This window comes from Orcinus orca, chromosome 5, assembly GCF_937001465.1.
Source record: "Orcinus orca chromosome 5, mOrcOrc1.1, whole genome shotgun sequence".
Taxonomy (NCBI): domain Eukaryota; kingdom Metazoa; phylum Chordata; class Mammalia; order Artiodactyla; family Delphinidae; genus Orcinus; species Orcinus orca.
In genome coordinates this window covers 131,429,512-131,457,500 of record NC_064563.1, presented here as the reverse complement: position 1 = coordinate 131,457,500, position 27,989 = coordinate 131,429,512, and the positions used below count along the sequence as shown (strand labels likewise).

General features: G+C 40.2%; 1 protein-coding gene across 1 annotated transcript in view; it reads left to right on the top strand.

Moving 5' to 3' along the window:
• The first annotated feature begins 475 nt into the window (after nt 1-475).
• ADAMTS5 (ADAM metallopeptidase with thrombospondin type 1 motif 5) overlaps nt 476-27,989 on the top strand; it is a 50,359-nt gene continuing 22,845 nt past the window's right edge. Inside the window, exons 1-3 of the mRNA XM_004264487.4 lie at nt 476-2,219; nt 13,469-13,601; nt 25,530-25,697. Coding sequence (XP_004264535.1) covers nt 1,113-2,219; nt 13,469-13,601; nt 25,530-25,697 — 1,408 coding nt within the window. The 5' untranslated portion in view covers nt 476-1,112. The remainder of the gene's footprint in view (nt 2,220-13,468; nt 13,602-25,529; nt 25,698-27,989) is intronic.

Here is a 27,989-nt window from a genome sequence, read left to right as displayed (position 1 = left end):
ACTTTAAAAACATACCAAAACACCCCGTCAGGAGATGAGGTAAGCCGAGGTTAGCCAACCCCGATTGGTTGTGAAATATCAGACAAACCCCAGCCGCTGTGGCTTTAAATGAGGCCAAAGAAATCTTCTGTTTTTCTTACTCAAATACTTTTCTCCCCCTCGCCCTTGCTCCCTCCCCCACCCTCCTTCCACCTCACCGGGTCCCTTCCTCCTCCGCTGTCGCCCTTTCCTCGATCACCCCCCAGGCCCGCCCTCCCCCATCTGATTAGGCGCGGACCAGGAAGGGTGGGAGTGGTGGGGGAAGCTCTCCCTTTAAGAGGCAGCTTGCAGTGACGAATTGTTGAAATTGCCATTGCAGGATGGCATGCCGCTATAAATTCATTGTTCCACCTCCTCGCATCTTCACAGCGCTCGCGCTGCTCTCCGCGCTCGCAGCGGCCGACTGGGGATGACGGCGGGCAGGAAGACACTGCATCAGAAGGGACACGGACGCGCAGCTTCGCTGGCTCGCCGCAGGCCGCCCCTTGCATTTCTGTTTTTCTGTTAATTTTCTGTTAATTTTTATGGCTTTTTTTCTTCTCTTTCTTCCCTTCCTCCCGGTTCCAGTAGAGTCAAGGAAACCCACAAAATAAGAAAGGAAGCGGGCTCCGGAGCTTGGAACCCCTGCTGCCGGCGGGTCCCGAGCAGCAAGGGGGCTGGAGGCAGCACGCACCAGTTGCCCGCCTGGTGCGCGGCACCTTCCTTACTTTTCTCGGTGCCCCAATCCTGGCTGGGGTTGGATTGGGTTTTTTCCCATTTTCTCCACAACCCGGCTTCTTTTTCTTTTCTTTTCTTTTTTCTTTTCTTTTTTTTTTTCTTTTATTCTTTTTTTTAATCCTCTTTCGGGAGCACGAATCCAAACATTTTCCAAACCAACAAAGAAAAGTTCGCACGCTGGCATCGCGGCCGGGACAGGCTGGCGCTGCTGCCGGGTCCCCCTCCCTCCGACACTTGACTCAACCTTGCAAGCAAGTGTATGTGTGTCCCCACCTCCCGCCCCGGTAACTTCCAGAGCGAATAACAAACCCCCATAAAGTCCCCGTCGCGCAGCCCCTCCCCGCGGGCAGCGCACTATGCTGCTCGGGTGGGCGTCCCTGCTGCTGTGCGCGCTCCGCCTGCCCCCGGTCGCGGCCGGCCCCGCCGCGGCACCTGCCCAGGATAAAGCCGGGCAGCCTCGGGCTGCTGCGGCGGCCGCCCAGCCCAGCCGGCGGCAGGGGGAGGAGGCGCAGGAGCCGGCCGAGCCTCCCGGGCACCCTCACCCCCTGGCGCCGCAGCGCAGGAGCCACGGGCTTGTGCAGAACATCGACCAGCTCTACTCGGGCGGCGGCAAGGTGGGCTACCTGATCTACGCGGGCGGCCGGAGGTTCCTCCTGGACCTAGAGCGGGATGGTTCGGTGGGCGCCGCTGGCTTTGTGCCCGCAGGAGGCGGGCCGAACGCGACCCGGCGCCACCGGGGCCACTGCTTCTACCGGGGTACGGTGGACGGCAGCCCCCGCTCTCTGGCTGTCTTTGACCTCTGCGGTGGTCTCGACGGCTTCTTCGCGGTCAAGCACGCGCGCTACACCCTGAAGCCGCTGCTGCGCGCGCCCTGGGCGGAGGCGGAGGCCGGGCGCGTGTACGGGGACGGGTCCGCGCGGGTCCTGCACGTCTACACCCGCGAGGGCTTCAGCTTTGAGGCCCTGCCGCCTCGCACCAGCTGCGAGACCCCCACGTCCCCGCCAGGGCCCCGTGAGCGCCCCCCGGCGCACAGCAGCCCGGACCGACGCTGGGCGCTGGCCCTGCAGCTCCCGGACCAGTCAGCTCCCTCGTCCGATGGGAGTCAGAGACCACAGACGTGGTGGAGGCGGCGGCGGCGCCGCTCCGTCTCCCGGGCCCGCCAGGTGGAGCTGCTCCTGGTGGCCGACGCGTCCATGGCGCGGATGTACGGCCAGGGCCTGCAGCATTACCTCCTGACCCTGGCCTCCATCGCCAACAAGCTGTACAGTCACGCCAGCATCGAGAACCACATCCGCCTGGTCGTGGTGAAGGTGGTGGTGCTGGGCGACAAAGACAAGAGCCTGGAAGTGAGCAAGAACGCGGCCGCCACGCTCAAGAACTTTTGCAAATGGCAGCACCAGCACAACCAGCTGGGGGCTGACCACGAGGAACACTACGACGCGGCCATCCTGTTTACTCGGGAGGTAGGTCCCGCCTGGGGGAGTGGTTCAAGCCCCGGAGTACGGAGGTAGGTCAACGGGACAGCCTTGTTGACAGCCTTGTTTCTCCCACAAACCGCCTGCCCCCATGGGTTTGCTTCCCTGCTTCTTGCAGGAAACCCAGCCAGCCTCCAGATCTGCTCCCGTATTCGGGATAGAGCCGGAGCAATTCAAGCCTTAAATGACCAAGACCTGCTCACACAATCAGTCCAACAGACAGGATGTCTCCAGTCTGAGATACGCAGTCATAGATGCGTAAATATGGTAAAATGGAGCTAGAATGCTTGGGGAAATGTGCGTCGTTAAATGAGAAAAGGGGGAAAGCAAGTTTGTCTTTGGAATCAGGGATCATCTACTTTCCAGTGAACCCAAAGATATAACTTTGTCTAACCTAATGGCAAGGGCTGATGATTCATTCACTGTAGTCACTTTTACCCACCATCTTCCTTTGTAAACGTCCATACCTTCTTACTTGAACCCCTTTCAAGACATAAGTCAAGGGAAGGCTTTCCAAAGGAAGGACTTGTTTTCCAGTCTGGCTTCCTAATGGAGTTCTTACATACCCAGCTTGGGGAATCTTGCTTCCTTGGATGGAAGGGATTGGGGATGGCCAGGAGGATATAGAAACCCAATCTTCTGAGGTTCCTTAGCAACTCCTTTGCCTAGTCCTCCAATGCATGGCAAGAACTGCTCCGTCCTCCACAGCTGCCAGTCAAGGGTCACATCCAGCTTGCATGTTTGGGTTTTGGATGAATGTTTCTGAAGCCCCAGTGCGGAAAGATCTGGGCAAAGAGTCAAGACATGAAGGAATGTTTTCCCAGGATTTCCCTCTTTTAAGGAAGGGGGTTACAGGAAGGGGAAAAATACTGATCTTTATAGGCCCAGAGGTTCTGGGAGGAACACAATATCTATGTAGAGCGCCACAAAAGTGTGACATTCAGATACAGAGTCTGGACTGGTTTTGAGCTTGTTTTGCTCAGAGCTTTGAGCCTCAGTTTTCATAGCTGTACTCTGATTGGCGGGTTTGAGTCATGCTTTCACATGCCTGGTAAGAATGGACTTTGAAAGCTCATTCTTTAAGTGTTTGAGATCCATCCAGGATAGAGAGAAGGATTAGAAGCTTTGAAATATTATGCAAAATCATGGTGCAAAGGGAGCAACCAGAACTAGGACAGGAAATTCAATGATGGCTTGCAGGAGGTTTCAGAATCACATAGCTCCACCACCTAATTCTCCTATTTTTACTAAGGCACCTCTGGTATGAAGGAAAAGTGTTGATAAATTTGGAGTGGAGAAACACTTGTGGTTCACAGGGTGGACACAGATGTAAACCATATGTAAATAAAGATGCCGGAGGGCAGCAGTTTAGGGAGAAGTGGGCAACGCACAGTGCTTTGTACAATGGAAAACCTTTCTCTTCATGAAGTGATCTCCTGGAAACCATCCTTTAATTTTTCTGCACAACATTAATCTTTAAAACGGAAGAACATTCATTTTTGTAGCCTTCCATATGAAGTGAAGTTCTCCTGTAAAACTATCCCTTTTTTATTTGGTTTCCAAGTCTTTTTTTTTTCTTTCTTTCTTTTTTTGGTTCACAACTTTCCATGTCTGGATTTCTTGCTTTGCTACATCACTAGGGGCTGCCAAGAAGGAGGCTTCAGAGAGTTTATGGAAGGAAGTTCTCTAAAGACTGAAGAAAAAATACTTTTGTAGGCATACTACTGCAAAGTGTTCACTTTGAACATTTTCATGGTTCACTTTCATTTTGGAATAAAAATGCACATTCCATAAACATTAATAGAAGACCCCAATACTCCCTATTTCCTGCCCCATAATTTTCCTAATTGCTTCTTAGAAAAAAAAGGAAAACTAGTCAGTGATTCAAAATGACCTGTCTGTTGCTTTTTCTGGATTTGTTTTTTGTTTGGGTAGTTAACGATTCCTATTTTCCAAGCTTTGAAATATATCAGTTCCTTTAAATAGATAAAGCAAGGGGGAAATAAGTTAACATCTATCTTAATTTTAATAAGTATTATAAGAACATTCATTTTTCAAACTAGTCTACACATGGAAAATATTTTACATGGGCCCTCCCTGGCCTCCTTGCCAAGCAGAAGCATACTTTTAGTAAAGTAAATCTCATTTAGTTTGTGGTTGGCCCTCTGGTATATACATCTAACTTGATGAGAACCAAATATTTGAAGAGCATATTATTATGAATATATGCACCTAATTTTAAAAGTGCAATTAATTAGGGGGCTGAGGAAAATATTACAAGACTCATGTAGCATTCGAGAGTACTTTAAAATATAATGTTAATCTCTGCCTAATACTTCAGAATGTGGAAACCAAGAGAGCTAGAGGAGAAATGATCTGAGATCTTCAGTTTCATGGAAATCAGATATCTGGGACCTAAAGAAAAACTTTCATGGCTATTTTTTTTTCAATGAGAAATACCCGGAGTTGGCACCAGGATCTACTTTTACATCTCTGTTTTGAATGTAAGAGGTACGTTGCTTAGCAGCCAGACGCCAAGCCATGAAATCCATGTTTTGATGGGCTCTGAGCACTGTTCAAATTCTGTATCCAGATGTCTTCTCCTAAATTACTTGTTTTTCAGGCATGAAGCAAATGTGTGAGGATATGTTTTCCACCCATGTTGACTAGCTGAGGGCACCTTGAGCATTATGTCTAGGAATCAGCAGAATAGTGCTAGTAATTCATTTATCAAACTAACAGGCTTCACTGTCAGGACTGTACCTCAGCACAAGGCGCTGTCCTAATTAGGGAAATATAGCACCAGTCACTTTTTTGCAAGAGGAGCCATTTTCATTCCAGAGTGGCACTTACGCTGGAATTCATACCACTTCTACCATCAAACAGTAGAAATCTGATCTCCCCAGGATTTATGTTTGCTTTCCAGAATCCTTTTCTGGTTCCTGGCTTCCTCTTTTCTTTTAAGATAGTTTCCTTAAAGGCACACTTCTAAATCCATTTTGGAGATGATGCACTCTCCTTTAGAAACAAAACACCTACCTGCTTGAGGAAAAAAAGTGGGAAATTGTTTAACATTTCCTGTCTGTGACCATACCACCCTGAACAAGCCCGACCTCGTCTGTTTAACATTCCCTCACCCCTGCACAACAAAGCTTAATGAAAGCTTTACTTTTTCATGGCTTGAAAGCATTGGATTGAAACTGAACCAGCTACGAGACTATATAATAGAAAAGGTTCATTCATTTTCATTAATCATCAGTGTGCCAGTTAACAGGCAATTGTGTGTCAACTAACACCTCACTTCTATATTCTGCCTTTTTTTTTATTTTATATTGGAGTATAGTTGATTAACAATGTTGTGTTAGTTTCAGGTGTATAGCAAAGTGATTCAGTTATACATATACATGTATCTATTGTTTTTCAAATTCTTTTCCCATTTAGGCCATTACAGAGTACTGAACAGAGTTCCCTGTGCTATACAGTAGGTCCCTATTGGTTATGTATTTTAAATATAGCAGTGTGTACATGTCAATCCCAAACTCCTAATCTGTGTTCTGCCTTATAATGCTGTGGTGGGGACTCCACCCAGAATTAACAGCTGGCTCCTTGCAAGGTTATGACAATAGGGGGCCCTAGAGGAAGACTGGAAGCTTGGAAGAAGGAAACAGATGTGCTTTTTCTTATTTGCTTGTAGACTGAATCGACTATTTCAATCACATATTTGAGTTCAAATCCCATTTAAATTCAAAAGCAAGCCCTTATCAAGGAATCATAGCTGATAGGTCAATTCTAACCAATAGAAGGCTAAATGTCTAAGAAATGGGAAGACTGGGAGCAGATTCAGCAGCTCAAGTTGACATTTTAAAAATAAATTGTGGGGCTTCCCTGGTGGCACAGTGGTTGAGGGTCCACCTGCCGATGCAGGGGACACAGGATCGTGCCCCAGTCCGGGAAGATCCCACATGCCGCGGAGAGGCTGAGCCCGTGAGCCATGGCCGCTGGGCCTGCGCATCCGGAGCCTGTGCTCCGCAACGGGAGAGGCCACAGCAGTGAGAGGCCCGTGTACTGCAAAAAAATAAATAAATAAATAATAATAATAATAAATTGTGAATTGAAAATTTCTGAGAGTAGGTCTTAAAAGTTTGCATCACCAGAAAAAAAATTGTAACTCTGTGTGTGATGGATGTTAACTAGACTTACTGTGGTGATCAGGTTGCGATATATACATATATTGAATCATTATGTTTTACACCTGAAACTAATATAATGTTGTAAGTAAATTATATCTAAATTAATTGTGAAGAATATTACGTAAAATCTGAAGTCTATTATATGAGAGACAGTAAACCACAGCACACAGGACATATTGTCTTCCTCACTTTCAGCACCTGCCTCTGGGCATCTCCTAAGTGTGAGACACTCATTTAGGGAGCTGAAAGCAGCGAGATGGAAAATACCTGGTCCCTGCCCAGCCCAGCTTATCACAAGGGGAGAGGAAGCAGATATATGCATAAATCAGCTAATGTTAGGAAAACGCTAATAAATGCTGTAACTAAGCTATAAACAAAGGCTTAGAAAGGAAAAAGGAAGGAAGAATCAATTCTGCCTCTGTATCTTTATATAGGCTTCATTGTAAATGTAGAATTGAATTGGTCCTCGAAGGATGGGCAGATTTGATTTGGATTCAACCACCTTTTATTGAACATTTCATAAGATGCTATCCATAGTCGTAAACCATTTTATAATTAATCCTTTCAGCGGTCTACAACCATAGTGACATTATCATAAGTTGACAGATAAGGACATTCATACAAAGAGAAACAGAGATAAACTTCTCAGAGTAACAGCTGACAGGTGGCTGAGAGGGAAGTTCGTCCTGTCTAGTGGTCTCTAAAATAAAAATATTACAGCAAATTTATTCAAACATTCAATATGTTTCTAATAGGCAAAGAGGGATGAAGAGGTTTGAAAAGTAGCCCCTTTCCGAAGAACCTATTCTAGGAAACAGACAAGGAAATGAATAATTGTTATACAGTGTGATGACTTTTGTAATAAATGTGGTCATTAAATGTCATGGAAGTACATTAGAAGGTAGCCTAACCCATCTGAGTTCAATTTGGAAGAAAGAGGAGAATTAACCAGATCTATAAGGAGGAAATAGGCATTGCAGACACACCAAACTAACAGTGCAGTGGCCCAGAGGCAGCATGGTAATTCTGGGAAATATAGGGGTTTAGGTATGATAGGACAGATGGTATGAGAGTGGAAAGGTGATAGGTTAGTCTAGAGAAGATGATAACAACCAGCTTATAGAAGAAATTCTATTCCATGTGTATTAGTCTTCTTGGGCTACCATCGCAAAACTCCATAGACAACAGAAACTTACTTTCTCAATTCTGGAGGCTGGGAAGTTCAAGATCTAGGTTTCAGCCTATTTGCTTTCTGGTGAGCACTCTCTTCCTGGCTTGTAGACTGTTCCTTCTCACTTTGTGCTTACATGGTGTGTTTGAGGGGGCAGGGGTAAGAGAGAGTTTTCTGGCATCTCTTCTTAAAAGGACACTGATCCTATTAGATCAGGGCCCCATCCTTATGATTTAATTTTACCTTAATTACCTCCTGATAGACCCAATCTCCAAATATAGTCACGTTGGGGATTAAGGCTTCAATACATGAATTTAGACAGTGGCAGGGAACACGATTCAGTCGGTAGCATAAAGAGTTTAAATTGTAAATTAAATTCAGTGGGAGTCTACGGAAAGAGCATCAGAAGGAAAGCAGCAGTGATCAGAGGGGTGTTCTTGAATGAGCCTTCTGGCCTAAGTAGTTGGGCTAGAGCCTGCGGGAGGCTTCACAGACTATTTCGGTAATCTTCAAGGAGAGACTCAAGATGGTCTAAACTAAAGCAGTGGCATTAGAAATAGAGAGGCAGGGGTCGAGTCAATAAGTGTTAAAAAGAAGTGGATTTGAGTAAATTAATCCCTTCTAGCAGGAGGAATATTGGGGCTAAAGTTTGGGCCAAAAAAGTTGGGGAGATATGCAGGAAATAGTGGACATAATGGATCATAAAGGTGCAGTTAAAGCTGGCAAGGAAGCCTGGGTTGCATTGTGCAAGGTTTTAAATGCCAGGCTGAGGTTGGCATGCCTTTTAAGTTTTGCAGGAATGGAGGAATCCTATAAGATCTGGGTTCTAGAATGTAATTGGCTGCAGCATATAGGTAGGGAAGTCACAGGAGATGAAAGGACCATTTAGAAGCCTTAGGTGATAGTCCAGGCAGGAGGGAACAATGGAAGGAACAAGAAAGAGAGGACATCTACATGAGGCATTTGGTAGATGGAGTCAGTGACTTACAGTGACTGATCTGATGCGGCAGGTGAGAGACAGGCAAGTTAATGATGTCACCAGGTTTCTTATCCATCACTTCCAGTTTCTTGCTTTCTGGAATTTCTTTCTCAGTGCATTTTGTATTTTTCTGTGCCTCTAGATTATTGAGTTTCACCAGATATACCACAGAGAGAAAGACTGTGTTATTTGTTACAACCAAGGAATTTGCTTGACCAAGTAGAGATTATGAATGTAAAAGATAAGAGTAATGTCGGGGGAAACACAGGTGATGATTTAACTGCACCTTGGTGAAGTAAGTTCAGGAATTGGAGTGTTTAGATATAGGTTTGAATTGCAGCTCCACCAGTCTCAAGCTTCTGATTTTGGACACTAATGACCCCTGAGCTTTAATTTCTCCATCTATTAATTGAAGTGTTTTCCCTTAATCTCAACATGTGTGTAGCTGGAACAAACCCATAAACCACCTGGTCCAAGTTCCTAATGCTATTGATGAAGGAAAGTAGTCTCAAAGCATATAAATAATTCACGCAATGAATCTAATTAATATAGTTGAATTTAAAGCATCACTGTCTCTTATCAGCTTCCATCTCCATTCTCCAGAACGACGACTCTTCTGAGCATCTATTCCCCTCAATCTCCAATGTGCTCCATCTTTCCTTTCTCTTCTTCTTATCTCATCTTTACCAGGATAAGTTCCCTATCTTGGAACTCCGGGCCCAGGCTACCTTTCCAGCTTCCCCTGTTCATCCTCCACCAGTTCTATCCTGTACTCCAGCCACAAGAAACATGTTGTCATTTCCAAAACAGACCCTGCCTTTTCCCACCCCTGATATATTCACGAGTCTTTCCTTTTTTGAATACCCTTCTTCTAACACTGTCAGACTCCTTTTCATCCCTCAAGATCCAGTGAGCTCCTTTGAAACACCTTTATTGATTCCCCCAAGGAGAGCTTGGCAATTCCTCTTCTGAACTCCCTCAGCAACCTGTTCAATCTGCTTCCTTCTTGACATGTCTTGTTTTGCTCACTAGATCATGACGTTTCTTAAGGGTCAGGATCAGATCTTATTGTATTTATTCACCACACTGTCAGCACTTCACACAGTGTCTGGCAGGTTGTGGACACACAATAATTGTTTTAGGAATAAGTGTACCTGGATCCCTTGGTCCCTAATCCAGCAGAGCTCCATGTTTTTTGTGTTACCTAGTTGTATCCAGAAGCATGGACAGAGACTGCAGAACATGGGTCATTGTCATGGTTGGCCTAACAGACCCTATTAATGTAGTTTCTGCTGAGGTCCAAATCAAGATCTCTGCTATTGGGGGCTGCTGTTTAGGTAGCCCTAAATCCCTCTTCACTAGGAATCTGTTAGACAGATAGGTAGATACCTGAGGCTAGTTAAACCCTCTTCTCTGCCCTTCCCTTGAGCTCTGAGTTTGTCCTTACCAGGGGGTAATATCTGCAGAAATGGAAGATGCTGCTATTTAACTCCAGATTCCCCCATACAAGGTACCCTGCCTTCATTTTGGCTGCCGTTACCACAGCTGTGATGATATCTGCTCTTATCAGCCTTCACGTTTCCTTCCTTCCCTCAGCGCATTTATGCTGCCTGAGAGACCAATCTCCCATCAAGACTAGAAATCCTGCGTCTCCTGTTATGCCTTCCACTTTGCACACTCACATTGGCTTAGTTCATTTTCCCCACCCAGTACCAACCACTGGGATTTTCCAAGTTGTATTAGCTTCTGGGCACCTGCTTCTCAAGGTAGCAGACTTTGCTGGCTCCCTCCCCGACCCCACTCCATCCACAAGAATAGGTCTGATGTACTGTGAGTCCTCCTAAACTTCACGATAAGTCACAGATACGGCCATATTCATGATCCTCTAAATGACCACCCTTAGTCACCATGTCAGTGACCACCCTGTCAAGTCTTCGTTGGGCTTGCTGACTATCTCGGCTCTATTTTAGGTACAATGTCCCAGTCCTGGCTTCTGGCCAGGACCGCACCACAAACCCACCAGTTAAATCTCTGCATGCTCTTGCAACCCTTACATTTTATTAAATCTTCCATTGCATTGTTGTCTACACGATATCAATATCATGATAAGATATCAATCCTGCATAAAAAGAACCATCTTTAACATAGCAGAGATATAACTTCTCTTCAGATTTACACTGACTAAGCAGAAGAATTCTTGAGAGCACTTTTATTTTGTTTGCCTCTTATGTGGCTACTGTATGTGATTTACATTTCTTTAGTATCCCCTGCTTCCAGATTTGGAAGATAGATGGATGGGTGGACAGACGGAGAGACAGACAGACAGACAGATAGATAAATGCTATTGCCCCAATGGTGTCTTTACCCTTTCTCTGAATTAAAAAAAAAAAAAAAAATTCTATAAATTTCAAATAAGGTTTGCACCTGTAAATGTTGTTATAAATCACCATCAGAAAATAGACATGAATGTGATGTGCTGTATTCTTAATAATTTGATGCACAAGTTGAGTTTTAATGCAATGGAGTGAACATTGCCTCCCAAAGAAATACAGGCATTCGTTGTATAACTTGAGGAAGAAACCATAACTGAGCTGCCACGGTTTGAAATTGCATGAGTGAAGTGGAAAGGTTGCCAGTTTACATAATTACAGTTACAGAAATATAGTCTGTGGCTATGCAGTCAAGGGTTTAATCAGTGTGATTAAAAAAATAACTTCTTCTGTTCATTATTTTGTCACGTACAAATTTCCATGGCAAAGGGCCAAATGCATTTAATGCAATTCAAGGATGACAAGGAGGTTTGATGGGCTCTAATGAGCAATTGATTAGCAGTAAACAGAGAGAGATTAAGAATCCACATTAAACTCTATTCAGAACAAGAGGGCCATTTCCATTAGCTGTGGCTGTTCATCCGAGCTTATTAATGAAGTAAGAAGGGGAAACAATTCTTCGCTTTTGTTATTTGAACCCCAAATTGTGAAGATAAACATAAAACACGGTTTAAAAAAATATGCATGTGCAGAAATAACCCACAGTGTCCAGTAGTTCACGTAAACCATGACCTGGGCCTTTGGTCTTAAAGCTACTAAAATGACTGGGGGAAAAATGGATTAAAACATGTATTGTACTATATAATTATCTCAAAGGCTGATTGTTATGCAAAAGAGTGTTCCAATTTCAATTTTAAAAACTACTAATTTGTTCTCAACAGCTGTAATTTGAGATCCCATGGATGACATATGAGGATACCCAGGAGACATTGGGAGGCTATTGTTGGTTTGGTGACTGGATTCACCAAGGCTACTTGGCTGAGATTTCTACTGTCTGCAGCTATAATAATATGGCGGCCACAGTGCAATTCATCACAGCTGGGATCTCATAATATACGGAACACAATAAGGACCTGAAAATGTACTAGGGAGATCGTAGGGTATACCTTTTAAATATTATTCACCTTAACTGGACTTTTATGCAGCTTTTTATGCAGAGAAAAGTTAGAAGAGTGTGTTGACATTGACTAGGCGGCATTAGTTATGTAGTAGTAATATCTCGTGCTGGCTTCCTGCAGTCTGTTGAGGTCTTGCTAGCATACAGCATATTAAAGGTATGTGACAATGTTCAGTAAGGCAAAAATCTGTATAGGATAACCATCTTTTCTCTTTGTACTGGGAGAATAAAAATATTAGCTCCATGTCATCAAAAAAAAAAAGTAAAAAATAAAATTATGTGAGATCTACATTGCATCTGACTATATGTCAGAATTCACCTCAATTAAGCAAATGTTTGTTGAGTTACTATTATAAGTCAGGCATTGTGGTAGTTGGAGATACAAAGATAATAACTGCAACAGAGAGAACACTTATTTCAACTAGTAAATAGTCATTTTTCACAGTAATTAATATTTTTTTAAAATTCTTCTGCAGTTATTCTCTTATGGCTTTTGCTTTGGATAGAAATATATATACTGTCAATTAATTTTCATTGAAAACAGGAGTCAAATACAAGAAAGTCTAATGTCCATTAATACTCAAATAGCACTTAATGGAAAGCTTATCATTACAAATCTATCATGTCAAAAAATTTGGCTTATATTTTCTCTATATGCTTCGTAATTTAAAATTGTCTTGTTGATGTCTCTTTCATCTAATTTGATCATATTAACCATTAGCGAGGTGTGATCATGTTCCCCTTTGAGAATCTCTTAAAAGCTATGTAATTTCTCTCCAGGAGAACATGTATGCTCATTTATATAAATACAGTATATTACATATATTTTCTGAGAATTGATCAGGTTGAAAAACACTACATTAAACACTGTGGGAAAGAGTGTATACATTTCTGAAGACACAACCTATGAAATTACAACTCAATTTGGCAATTAAGAGATGATCTTTTGAGGAATTACCCTTATAGATTAAAATTTAGTTTCTTACCCAAATTACTGGGAAATTTATATTCTGCCATAAATAGGTGATTGCAATTTGCCCCTGTGATGGAAAACAAATTATTAGACTTGGCTTCTAATAAATTTAGCAGGAATTTAGGTCAGAATATTAAGGCTTTCCTAAGCGTGACTGTATGTGAAAGTGATCCATGGCATATGTGCCTGCATATACACAGTACAGCTTTGTTAAGGCTGCGACTGCTATTGTAATGGACAAGCCACAATCTTATGACATCTTTTAAAATGTAATTGAGTCCCTTCTGTGCTTCTGGGACCCAGAGAAGCTTAGAAGAGTCAATGCTATTAGTTTGTCTTTGGAAGGTTTCCAGAGCTGAGCAGGTGATACCATAAACATATCCCAGTGTTGACATTTGGAGTGAGCAAGTGGCTCTACAAGGTGGCTCCTTCTGGATGTAAATTGATTTTAATGATTTCTTTCTTTCTCCTGGGCAGGATTTATGTGGGCATCACTCATGTGACACCCTGGGAATGGCAGACGTTGGGACCATATGTTCTCCCGAACGCAGCTGTGCTGTGATTGAAGATGATGGTCTCCATGCAGCCTTCACCGTGGCTCACGAAATTGGTATGCAGTGTCTTTTCTCTTCCCTGGCCAAATCAAACACTTGTAACGGCTGCAACAGGAACCAAAATACTTGGCAATTAATTCCAGATTTCTCCTGGTTCAGATGCAGCATTGGGGATTACATTTGTTTATATTTGTACTTTTAGGGTTAACTAATAAGAGGGAAGGAAAACAAAGTCAGGCATACACAGAAGTTATTTCCTTTCTGTCAGTGCCATTTAAAAGTTTAAGAGAAATTCGCTAGTGCTACTGTCTTTTGAAGCATGCATAAAGGACTCAGACAAAATTTGTCACAGTTGACAGTGGAATGCAGAGATGTTTGCCTTAGAAGTTACTCTATTGATTCATCCAGGGCTAATCAGTTTACACAGAAATTCATCAGGTTTTATTCCACTGTGAGTGATAACAGTCAGCTCCTGGAGAAGGTAATCAATAGATTATGGACAACATTCCTGTCTTGTTTTTAATAGCAAAGCAAATGAAACAAAACCTAACAGTTACCAGGGTTGGTTTTAAAATGTCACTTACCTGGTGACATTAAGAAACTCATCTAAATCCTAAAACTAGAAATTTAGGACTGAGTTAAATATGAAAAATATCCCAGCAATTAGGAATATGTGTTTCCTAATAATTGACCTAGCTACTAGGTATATAAGAAGTTAATTTAGTACTTAGGATTAAATGTTAGAATTATACCCATCTGGGCTCAGTTCTTGCTAAAGTACTTTCTACCTGTGTCATGCTGGTCTGATTATTTAAAGTCTCTAAGCTTCACTTTTCATATCTGAAATATAGGCATAATAATGCCTATTTCATTGAATTATTTCAGGGACCAAGTTGGGTAAGTTACAGATACCAGCTGTTATTTATATCCATATACACTTCTGTTTATCTTTTTAATTAACTAGTTCATTTACTTTTTTTTAAATTTTTTTTTGCGGTACGTGGGCCTCTCACTGCTGTGGCCTCTCCCGTTGCGGAGCACAGGCTCCGGACGCACAGGCTCAGCGGCCGTGGCTCACGGGCCTAGCCGCTCCGCGGTAGTTCATTTACTTTTTAATGTGTCACATTTTAGCATTATCTTTTTGGAGGCAAAGTATGGCTTGATAGTTATTGTACTTTTTTTGCTGTATTTTATTAAGCAGATTGTTTTCTTAAGCTAAAACCATAATTTTAAAATAGAAATTAAACTTTTTTCCCATTATTTTAATAGGCAAAGAACATTTCACAATGTGTTGATTTTTGGCTGCTATGTTTTCTTTTGGGACTTAAAATAACTTCACATCAAAAGTGTAACTGTATAAGTCAGTATATTGGAGCAGTAAAATAGAAATCAGCACTTAAATGCCAGTTCACATGTATTAGTCATGATCTTAATGCTCTTAACTGACACTCTTCCTACCATCTAAGCAAAAAAACACAAACATAACATCTTAATGTAAATAACTGTCCAATAGCATCACTGATAACAATTCAATTTAATACTTTATTAATTGAGCATCTTTAGCTTCAAGATGGAATCCCAGCTCTGTCTCCATGGTCTCTTTTATCTCAGGAAAGAGATTCAGACAATGAGTCTCCATTTCTTCCCTAGAAAGTGAACTAATAATGAATGAGGCATGGCTCTCTGGTGGCTGCACTAGAAGACCTGGTATGTCTGCAAGTGTTTTAAAAACACAAATGCCATTTGAGCTTTGGGGCTGGGATTATGTCTTCACCTCTCTCTTATTCATGCCTATTAAACTCACTGATAAAAAATACAGCCTAACATTGATCCTTCATTGATATTTATTACATATCTCTGTATGTGCACGAATAAGTGGGAGAAACACAAGAGCCACCCAAGGCAATATTCTGATTTTGCAGCAAAGCTAAGAAGAATTAGTTCAAATACTCAAGAGCATTGTAGTGACACAGAGACGATTTAAAAAGTACACCAGTAATTAATCACCATTATTCAGAGTGAGAGAAGTTCCATAAGAAAAGTTCTAAGCCCTGGGTAGGTAGAGGTTAGTTCATCTCACACTGAGTAGAGGAATGATGAGAAATAAGCAACAGTGCTGCAGTGAATATTGGGGTACATGTGTCCTTTTGAATTATGGTTTTCTCAGGGTATATGCCCAGTAGTGGGATTGCTGGGTCGTATGGTAGTTCTATTTTTAGTTTTTTAAGGAACCTCTATACTGTTCTCCATAGTGGCTGTATCAATTTACATTCCCACCAACGGTACAAAAGGGTTTCCTTTTCTCCACACTCTCTCCAGCATTTGCTGTTTGTAGATTTTCTGGTGATGACCATTCTGACCGGTGTGAGGTGATACCTCATTGTAGTTTTGATTTGCATTTCTCTAATGATTAGTGATGTTGAGCATCTTCTCATGTGCCTCTTGGCCATCTGTATGTCTTCTTTGGGGAAATGTCTACTTAGGTCTTCCACTCATTTTTTAATTGGGTTGTTTGTTTTTTTGATATTGAACTCCATGAGTTGTTTGTATATTTTAGAGATTAATCCTTTGTCTGTTGATTCATTTGCAAATATTTTCTCCCATTCTGAGGGTTGTCCTTTTGTCTTGTTTATGGTTTCCTTTGCTGTGAAAAAGCTTTTAAGTTTAATTAAGTCCCATTTGTTTATTTTTGTTTTTATTTTCATTACTCTGGGAGGTAGGTCAAAAAGGACACATGTACCCCAATGTTCATTGCAGCATTATTTATAATAGCCAGGACATGGAAACAACCTAAGTGTCCAACTATAGATGAATGCATAAAGAATACGTGGTATATATATACAATGGAATATTACTCAGCCATAAAAAGGAACAAAATTGGGTCATTTGTAGTGATGCGGATGGACCTAGAATCTGTCATATAGAGTGAAGTAAGCCAGAAAGAGAAAAACAAATATCATATATTAATGCATATATGTGGAATCTAGAAAAATGGTACAGATGAACATATTTGCAGGGCAGGAATAGAGACGTAGACGTAGAGAACAGACTTGTGGACACAGGTGGGGAAGCGGAAGGTTGGATGAATTGGGAGATTAGGTTTGACATAAATACACTACCACATGTAAAATAGCTAGCTCGTGGGAACCTGCTATATGGCACAGGGAGTTCAGCTCTGTGCCCTGTGGTGACCTACATGTGGGGGGGGGGGCGGGGAATTTGGGAGGAGGGAGGTCCAAGAGGGAGGGGATATAGGTATACATAGAGCTGATTCGTTTCATTGTACGGCAGAAACTTAACACAACATTGTAAAGCAATTTTACTCCAATAAAAAAAAAAAAAGAAGAAAGAAAGAAGCAACAGAGTGGAATTGTGGCATCGACCGCCCATGAGATCATGAGCCCTAAATCCTGACCTTGTGAAAAAGAGATTACAGATTCCATGAAGGAAGGGCTGTTCCTTCAATCCTCTAGTGATCCATTTTTACACATTGACAGCCTCTGGTTTCTTTGTAAAGAAACCACTGTGGCAGTAAATGCAGCTTCTTTGAGGCTGCATTGATCCCCAAGGCAACTGGACTGGAATGAAGAACCTTCCAGCATCATCTTTCCCAGCCCTCCTGAGTTCCTAAACCAAGAGGTTATGCAGGCAGGCAGCAGTCAGAGAGGTAGGAAGCCAGTTGCTAATGAGAACATTTTATTAAAACTGTATATGTACAATAAGAACTTTTCTTTTTTTTTTTTTCATTTTAACATCTTTATTGGAGTATAATTGCTTTACAATGGTATGTTAGTTTCAGCTTCACAACAAAACGAATCAGTTATATATATACATATGTTCCCATATCTCTTCCCGCTTGCGTCTCCCTCCCTCCCACCCTCCCTATCCCACCCCTCCAGGCGGTCACAAAGCACCGAGCTGATCTCCCTGTGCTATGCGGCTGCTTCCCACTAGCTATCTACCTTACGTTTGGTAGTGTATATATGTCCATGCCTCTCTCTCGCTTTGTCACCGTTTACCCTTCCCCCTCCCCATAGCCTCAAGTCCATTCTCTAGTAAGTCTGTGTCTTTATTCCTGTTTCACCCCTAGGTTTGTCATGACATTTTTTTTCTTAAATTCCATATATGTGTGTTAGCATACGGTATTTCTTAATAATACAAGAATAGTGGACATAGTTTTATAAGAGAACAACGTGGGAGAAATGTGGGTTTCTTTGCAAAAAAAAATCATACCTAACTCTTTGATGTCTGACTATGCTCTGCGTTCCCTTTAATTTCTTGTTTGGATCATTTCTATTTACTTCTTTAGAATTCTCTGTAATTCATTCTCCAATCAAACAGTGCCTACTTAATTTCCCTTTTTGCATTACATGTGCCCTAATCTGAGAAATTTAAGGTCTGGGAATAGGGGGATATGGATTTAATTTCCCTTTTATAAAGGGATCTGGCTTTCATTCACTTTGTTTTCTAATTGCTTTATTTTTCTTTAATTTCACTTTTCGCCTAAATATTGTGAACATGTGTCATAAAGTATAAGCCTTAAAAATTGTAAAGATAACCTTACAAAATATTTCCTAATCATCTGTATACAATTACAGAGCTTTGCTTCTGCAGCCAGTGTGATCTTGGGTAGTGCAGCTTGCTATTCTGTTTCTAGCGCTTTATTTTTAGATTGTTGCTTGAAGCCATCAGCTTGAATTAACTATGCTCTGGATTCTAATTCTACTCTGTTCTTCTTATGTAATTTCCTCACTTCCCTTTTATTAGACATTTACTACTTTACAAATTTGGAGGTTACATATCCAGGCTACATATGGTGATAAACTGACGTTGTGAAACCTCGGTTTTGCCGGAGTGTTTTGAATTCGCTTCAGTCCATTCCAAAATGAGCAATTTGCTTCATGCATACAGTGTAAATACATTCCTGTGCTCAAAACATAAGCTGTGGAGAAAATTTCCAGGATCCTTCCTGGAAATTTCATGTTTTCCTGGAAATTTCCTGGAAAGATCATGTTCCCATGATCTTTCTACTTTATTTCTTCTATAAGAAGTGAAATGATATATTTGATTAATACTTTTATTAACAGATTTAAATTCCATTTCACATGGAATGTCCCACTCACTGCTTCCTCTTTCTGTACATAGTGGTTTAAAATACAAAGTCATTATAGTTGAATAAAAAGTTTTTTTTGTTCTTTTACTCCCTTCATCAAAAAATGCCCCTACATTGAGAATTATGTAAAATGTCAATAAAGAGAGGCAAGCCTGAAGTCCTTATCTTGTACGTTTTCTATCCATGATGTTAAAGTCATAATGAAGTGACTTAAATAAACAGTTCTGAAAAGTGACTCTTCACGTGCCACGTGTAAACGGGAGCACTTCTCTTTTCCTGCTAGTTCTTTCCAAAAAAAGAGCTAGATTCTGGAGATGCATAGTCAACTGATGTCAATACAGGCTTCTGGAAAATAGAGTTTTATGCGTCTAGACTCTGCCTAGACAGTAACAAATTGCCTGCCATCTTGCTATGTTAGGGGCACGTCAACACTGAGTTAATTGTTAGGACGTTTAAGAAAGTTGTTTGAAACTATCAAGAACGCAGTCCCCCATCCCTGGACCTTGGGTGGAGGTAAGAATTTTTACAATGCAAATGTGAACTGTAGCAAGTTTCAAGTGAATGTAAGTTTACATTTGGAGTTTATATTTTTAACTTGTCAAACTTTTATTATCAGCTTTCAATAATAAAGATTTCACCTGCTGTACACATGGCTCTCCAACATAATAATTTTACTGATGTTAGGCCAGCTTCTAATGTGCTAGGGGGAGCAATCTGATTTTATTTAGACTAATGAAATCCATAATTTGCAAACAGGCCGAAGCTTAACCTTAGAGTAGTTAATTATAAAATGTGCTAAGTGAATCTCTCCACCATGAAAGTCTCCAAAATGCTTCCTAAGCTAAAATCAGGCAAAGTGTCAGGGCCAAATATTCAGCTGGAGGCTTAGGAAGTGGTCGAGACACAACAGTATGGCTGCATATGTTTTGCTTCAGTTGGAGTGATTCTCTGCGGTTCTCTGGTTATGTTGATCTGCATGTGACTCTGCTCCCACCGATGATTAGATTAAACGAGCCCATGTTTTGAAAAGCTGCAGAGGCCCTGGAAACACCATACACCAAAGCCAAGTGCACAGAATCAGATGTCAGGACTGACTGTGAGATGTGAGGTAAAAGGAAGCTAGGTTTAAATTTGGTATTTACCCTCAAACCCATAGCTTTAATCAACATGAACTGAGCGTTTTTTTCTGTCCAGTTTGGAGCAATGCCACACTGTGTCTTTCTTGGCCCCCAGATGAAAGGTGGGAATAGGTCTTTGCTCCATGTCCGGAGGCAGCATTGAAAGATTTAGCGTTTAGTATCAGTTGGTTTGTTTTTAAATCAAATCCCAATTCGTATTTCTCTAGGGGAGGCCTGTAGATTGTCATGTGTGTGGAAAGCCAACAAGTTGAAGGTGGCATAAAATAAATATATCACACACTTAATGAGTGATTTTTCCTCTTATGAATAGAAAATTTTGCCTTCTCTCACAAATCAAGAGTGTCTAGTAATATCAAAATTTATCAAAGACTAGAATACCCATAAGTAAAGTTATAACAAAACCAAGATATTAGTGAGAACAATGAAGTTAACTAACTATCACTGGGTATTTATGTTTGTCAAGCACGTATTCTAAGCACTTTGCATCTTTTATATCCTTTAAGCCTCACAAAATCCCATGAGGTATGTACTATTAATGAGTCACCCAAGAGGGGACGCTGATACACAGAGAAGTTTCAAAACCTGTCTAAGGTCAACAACTAGTATACTGCTCGGGGAAAATTTGAACCCAGTTCATCTGGCTATAGAGCCCAAGATTTGGACACTATCCTATAATGGTTTACTAGTGTTCCTTTTGAAGGAGATAATCCTGAATTTGATTCAAAAGGTTATTGACACAGCTATTTATAAGGTGAAAAAATTTGTTTTCTTCCTTCTAAATTACATCATTGATATAACGTTTAGCGTTTATGTTTAATGTTTTGAAATGGAAGTTTTAAAAGTTTTATCACTGCTACATAAGGATTTGCGTTTGAATAGACACGTAGGATCCAATTATTGGAGCTCCTGGTTTCCTTCACCAAGGAGTCTAGATTCTGATCCCGTGTGAGCTTTTGACTCTCTTTTCAACCTCTGGCAAGACCTTCCTGCATCTCAATAATCTTAACTGGAAAATTAAGTAAAAATAAAAACATCACGTCATTAAGAGACAGATGCTTCATCTGAGCAGTGCTTTCTTAAGTAAACACATGACAGAGCTTCTTGTGACATTTTTTAAAGATGTGGTGCTGTGTCTCCTTGTCTATTGGTCAGTTTGGGGTCAGGAGACAAGAGCTTGAAATTCTGTTTAATTTACAGACCAAAGTTTAGAAAAACAACCCAATTTCCCTCCTGAGGTTAATGTTATAAGTCATCCCTAGTTGTACGGTAATAACTGAGTTGGATAAGAAGCTGAACCAACATTTTCCTTTAAAGTAATGTGTCTTTACCCGGGTGTCCATTATCTCAGATTTTAGAACACCAGATTCACTTGTGAATTTAAGGAGACAAGATGCTTTTTAAATCTACATTGTGAATGTCCAAGATGAAATTTATTTAATGAAATGTCACCCATTTACCAATTTTAAAAGACGATTACTGTCCTAGAAAAATTATCAGGAGACTAATTGTTTGCTATTTCTGAGCTAACACTAAACTCAGACTCCTACCCTACAGACTATGCTTTAATGTAATTTACCATGAAACTCATTTCCTTAGCATAATTCAAATAAACTCCTTCCTGAGGTTATTTTGTGTGACGGGCACTCAGCAGGACTGTTGTATTTATGACATGATTTAATATCTATTAATATATGTGTATATGTATAGCTGATTCACTTTGTTATAAAGCAGAAAATAACACATCATTGTAAAGCAATTATGCTCCAATAAAGATGTTAAAAAAATTAAAAAAAAAAAAATAGGTCAGTATTTTATACAGAAGCCCGTTTAATTTACACCTTGAGTTTTACTAATGATTTCAAACAGCAACACACAATTCTGGAGGCTGCATCACTTGGGAAAATACTGGATTGGACCCCTGCATTACTCTCTAAATTTTACTGTGACTTCTGTAATACTTAAAAAAAAAATTTAGTGTGTGAATATACAAATGCCATTAACAAACTCACCCACTACATAACTGTGTTTGGTCCTTAACTCTGTCGGGATTTTAGGCGAGAAATGGCTTCCAATAACAGGAGTCAAGAATTAAAGATTCACTAAGAAAGATATTATTGTAAATAAGATTGCCTAACTTCATTAAGGCCAACAAACCGCTCTTCAGTCTTTTGCACGTCTACTGTTTACAAATGGTTCCAAATACAAATGCTAATGCTTCCTTGCAGTGAGTCTTTGGGACCTCTGCCTTAAACCCAGACCTTGAATTGTGGTCCTTAATCCGTATCAGCCCTGTCCTCTCACTAGGATTTTTCACTTCCTATTTTACTAAGGTAGCTTGGTTGAACTTCCTCGGATCTCTTCCTTTACCTTTTCCAAATTGACTTGAATCTTCCTCTTTTCCTATACCTGGACTAGAGAAAGAAGTATCTCCTCTGTCTTTCAAGGGAAAGAATCGCCTTTCTCCGTGGCTTTCTGGAACCCCTTGCCCTGACTCCTCCATAGACCTCATCCCTCAACTAACTCTGGTCTGCATTGCTCTAAAAACTCATCATAAAATACATTTTGATTAAAAGACAATACATTATTTTAGGAGTTGTCAATGTTTTCTCCAACATTGTTTTATTCTCTGTGGCACACGTGTTTAAATCTCAGCTGCACTAATCCTGCCCAAGGCTGCTTGTGGGAGAAATCCTTAATCTCTAATCTTTAAACATTTCTGTGGATGATTTCGGAACAGTCTCTCACTGGAAAAGTCACTCCTAGGCAATCAGTGACATCGTGATAAATTCTGATTAAGCTCTTCACAGCATTTCCTTAAAACGTGTTGTTGTCAGCCATGACATTACATTTGAAATTTCCTAGGTTCCAGAATTTTCTCTGTTAATAAGCTTTGAATATCATAAAGTGTGATCTCTAATGTAAGTGTCCCTTGAAAATAGCATATGCTTTTATATGTAACTTGTCATTTCAGGGTTCAAAGATATTGGCAGATTTCAGACTGACATTAGGTGTCCTAGCTTAATGATTGGGGGAATCACATTTGAAAATGCCATTTCTTTGGCCGCTCACAGCCTTTAGTATGCCTGTCACGTCTCTCCAGAAGAGCTTCCAGACATCACTCACATTGTTCTTCCATTTCAATTCCTCTTCAGCTCCTGAAGGGAAATCACATGGGTCTCTCTTGCTGTGCCCTGGTTCCAGCTCCTGTGGCACTGGCTGCCTGTTTCTTTGGGTGCCTAAACGTTCTTCACATTGCCCATGACTCTCTTTGTCCTTGGGAGAGCATACCTCTCCCAGCCAGCTGACAAGCTTTCTTCATGGAAAACAGAACTTTCATCCTCCCTCCAAGGAGACTGTCTCTCTCAACTGACCCTCAGGCAGTCCCTTTCTGACTGACTCTTGGAGATCTTACAAAATTCACATCTCGTCTCAGCTCTTGCTAAAGTGGAACTGAGATGTGTTCATGCCCAGAATGGCAATCTTTTCTGATGGCCGTCTAAGCATTTCTTGTATGTATCTTCAGCAACAAGTAAATTACATTGATAAATTAGCAATTTAGGGGCCAGAGAGCATGCCAAAAGATTCATTAAAAGAGACCAAAATATCTTAAAATAAATTGCTTTGCTTAGATGATTGATATTTAACATTATAGGCTTCACCATTCTGTATAAAAGAAAAAATGGAGGTACTCTCCCAGGTCCCTCAAAGCGAATTTGGTGTTTACCACCTGGCTTGTATTTAAATCGGAAATCTAAAATTTAGCCTCCAAATGAAGGGAATATCTCGATGCAGTAATACAAAGGCATAAAAAAGTGCTATTTATTTAGATACATTTGGAGGAAAAGACTATTACTCCATTAAATAAATATAAATATCTTATGAAATCGAGTGCAAAGATCACATTTTTTAAAGTAGAAAACCTGGATTCATATTATAGAGGTCCCCTTAGGCCACTTTCCCTTTCTCTTCTGTGCCAGGGGGGAAGAAACTCAAGTATGAAGCTTCCACACTAATGCCACAGTGTTAGCTGATAAACATTCTACATTCTCAACAGTGTTTGATGTACTAAGTAACTTCTAGCAGTTTTGAATAGGACATGAATGAAAGGTTCTATTCTTCTGTGAGTGCGGTGAAAAACTCAACATACCACCCCAAAATTGGACGAGCTGCTTCCAGTCTTCTTTTGCATGTTACTTGGAAGATATTTTACATACTATGATGCGCATTTATGCTCCTGACCAAATAGAAAGTGAGTGGTGGTGAGAGGGTTTCCCACAGAGAACTGACTAGCCTAGTAAATGCTACTGAAGTACATAACTGCATAAATAGCATCAAAATGTGGAGCCTTAGAAGGTCACCGAGCCCTGGCCACTTAACTTCAACCACAACATCAACCAGCTGCTCAGTGGACAATTTTGTTATGAGGTGTTAGTGATTTAACAAGTTGGCCAGCAGTAGTTTGGCATAAAAAATTTCATCTCTGTTGGGTTTTACTGTTGCTCACTGGACTTTTTCTTGGCAGAATGGACAAAGTTCCTGCCATTGGCATTTAGGAACCCAAGGAGAATGCAGTAATCACTTTTCTGTGGTATTTTCCACATTCTTTTTTGGTGGTTTGTGTATGATTCTATAAAGCTTTGCAGAAAACACTACTAGGATGACTTGTCTACCTTTTTAGAGTCTCTCCAAACTGTTGTCCTGGATTTTTTTCAACAATATTTTAAATTTATTGGAGAATGCATTATACCTTTAGACTATGTGAAAATTAATCTTATGATGTAATCAAAAAAATTTAGTCAGATTATAAGAATGGGGTATGTACTCTGTGAAATAATACCTAGCTTGATAGAATGGGAAAGGCAGTGTGGGATTGCACAGAGCGTGTTTGGTAGCCTTAAGCACAAGCACCACCTGAGTAGTTGTGGACAATCACTTACCTTCTCAGTATTTTCTTTCTCTCCAAGTGCTAACACTCTGTAATGGGCATCTTGGTGCTTTAGACATTTCTTAAGTGTAAGTGAGTATATCTTCAAAATATACCATTTACTTGTGGGACTAGTATACCTTCACAACTCACTAAATAACTAAAAGAAATGGGAGTGAAGCAAGCTTACATATGCATGGAAACAGAAATTTACTTGAAATCTTTTTTTTTTTTTTCTCCTCTAGTCATCTCTTTTATGGCTACCTATTTACTTGGCCAAGAAAATAGAAGTCACTGACTTTCAAATACCATCTATTAAGTGTTTGTAACTTGCAGAACATTGAGTTAAATACAGATTTTTTTCAACAGTGGATGGCGGGGGTAGGCTGGGGGATGCTCTCTGATCTCCTGCGGCTTATAGTTTGTCAGAGAAGATGGAAAATTAGACAAGCATTCAAAATAATATGTAGTGAGGGCTATGACATAATCCCACAGTTGCCTTGCAAATTCTAGATTCTAAATAAGGCCTGTTTCTACATATCCTTGAGCATGTGTGATCCAGATGGATTATAGGAACATCTACTCTAGTGTAATTTTTCAGTTTTCCTCTAAATATTCACCAGAAGTGACCACTCTGACTACATGCAGCTTTAATTTACCTGGGGGTCCAGTCTCTGTGTGAAAAGGCAGTTAAAATAAACTCATATACAATTGGGAGGAAAAAAGTCAAGTGCTAGTATAATTGCCATAGAAAAGTAGAAATACAAAAATCACTCATTATTTGCACTTCATTTGTTCTGTCCCTTAGGACATCTACTTGGCCTCTCTCATGACGATTCCAAATTCTGTGAAGAAAATTTCGGTTCCACAGAAGATAAGCGCTTAATGTCTTCCATCCTAACCAGCATTGATGCATCCAAGCCCTGGTCCAAATGCACCTCAGCCACCATCACAGAATTCCTGGATGATGGCCATGGTATGTATAGTTCCATAGGCTCAGAAACAAAACTTGGAATTATTGCAAGTTGTACTTCATTATGTCCTCGTGATGTTCACCTTACCCTCTAAGACAGTGGTTGCTTAGAAAGTGTCAGAAAAAGGAACAAGGGGACTGTCTGTTTGTGTGTAATGCCAACGTCCTCAGTGGCATTATGGCAATGGTATTTTTGCTTTTGAATTACAAAGTTCAAAGAGAAGCAATGTGGGAGACCACACAGAATGCCTAGCCAGTGCCCTGAAAGCCTGGCTTTTATTCCCTCTTTCACCACTAGCTTACTGTGAGAACATTGGCAGATAATCTTGCTTCCCTGCTATTAATATGACTCTCAGAATTATTTGTTACATCCTTATTATAGGGGTGTGGTTAAAATGTAGGTGACAGTTCTGTCAGATTCTCTTTATGGCGACATAAAACCAAAAATGGAAGCTCTTTAGATTTGCATTCACTAAAAAGTTTGGTTTCATCCTGACAGCCTGTTTTCCTGAAAGTGGAGTGAAAACTGCAGAACAGGAATAGAAAAATCAATCTGAATGGTGAGAAAACAGTTTAAGAATTTCAAAAGAAAATCCTTGGCTTTATCCCCTAAGTACAGTTCAAGAGCACAGCACATTTTATTAAGAGTTCTGCAAATCTAGGATTAGTGCTGTAAATTATATAAAAATACTAAGGAAGTCACAGTTTTAGAAATAATAAATTCTGACCCTTAAGTAATCTTTGAAACAAGCTGTTGCTAATTTCCTAGCATTCCTTGTTACCTTAAAATATTAGAAACACAGGAGAAGAGATGAGGTAGAGTTGGAAGAGATCTTCAGAGACCACAGAGTTCAAGTTTCTCATATTACAGAAATGGACATCTTCTCATTCCTTTTTTTTTTTTCTCTTAAAACATGTCTCTTTCTAAAACTGGTGGTTGAAGTGAATGTGACAGAAATTCTTGATCATGATAATTGTTCACAAATTTATCTCATGATGTATGGTTCAAAGTTAGATAAACAGAATCTGCAATAGCTGTTTTTCCTTGTTCCACAAAGTTTATGGCTTGAAATTTTTGTAACTTCATAGTGAGTTGGCCATCTTGAGCTTTGGCTACATAATTACACAACAATTAATAAATTCAGTTTTTTTCAGACAAAAAGAAATTCCACTACACAGTTCTTTGCTATCTTGTAGCCAAAATGTTCATAAACTCATTTTTGCTATGTTAATGGTGAACTGGTAATGCTTTAGTTACTCTCAGCTACTTACATTTACTATTCCTGAAAACAATCCACACCCATCTTGCTTTAAAATTTCCCTTAATACAAAATAAATGTTCTTTGTTAGTTGAAATGATGGCCTAATATCTTGATGATTCAGAAACAATATCAAGAATCAATGTATTAGGTTTTTCCTAGACTAATATAAAGTGGTAATTTTCTGTTTAGTTAGCCCAGTTTAAAATGCTGATTAAATGCTGATAGAGTCCTGGAGTGAATGCTTACCTAATTACCTGCCTACCTACATTGATCAAGTCCATATCTAATAACGTTCCTCTTGGGTGGAATCTTAGTTTCCACTCTTAGTATTACTTTTACTGTTTTTCTTCAAGTTTCCTAAAAATGGAATAACATTAATATTTCATTTCAAAATCACACATTACTCATTCCAAAAGGTTGAGCTAAACTTTGAATCACTAAATGAACAGATTTAGTTGCTAAGGCAGCAAATACTTATGGCTAAAATTGAACCAACTTTTTTTTCCTTGTGTAAGTATTAGGTCAGCTAATTACAATGCTGTGCAGAATTTTGTTCCTATTGCCATATTTCTGGAATGATTCATTTATTTCATGTTTGTGGAATTCATGATTTTACTTTCCATGCAGTAAAGACGCTCCCAGTATTGTTTTCATTTTTTAAACATTATTTCTGTATTTAAAAGAATCTACACTCAGATTTTTTTAAATTTTACAACAAATTTTATACATCTTTCTGTGTCTCCTCCAAAGGATCTCATGGTAGATAACAGCCAAAACCATACTTTTGCTAGAAATAGGTCTTATTCATTTGCACTGAGGAAATCACATCTGAATTCCCCATTTATATGTTAAATAAATAAATAAATTCAGTTACCAACATTTGTCGGACAGGAAATTCTCATAATATATTCATTCATTCATTCCTTTCATCATGCCTAGGCTCTCTCACTTTTGAATGTGTTGGTTAGGCAGTCTTGTGTTTTAACTGCCCCATCCCACCAAAAACTTCAATTTTATCAGTAGCATATAGTGA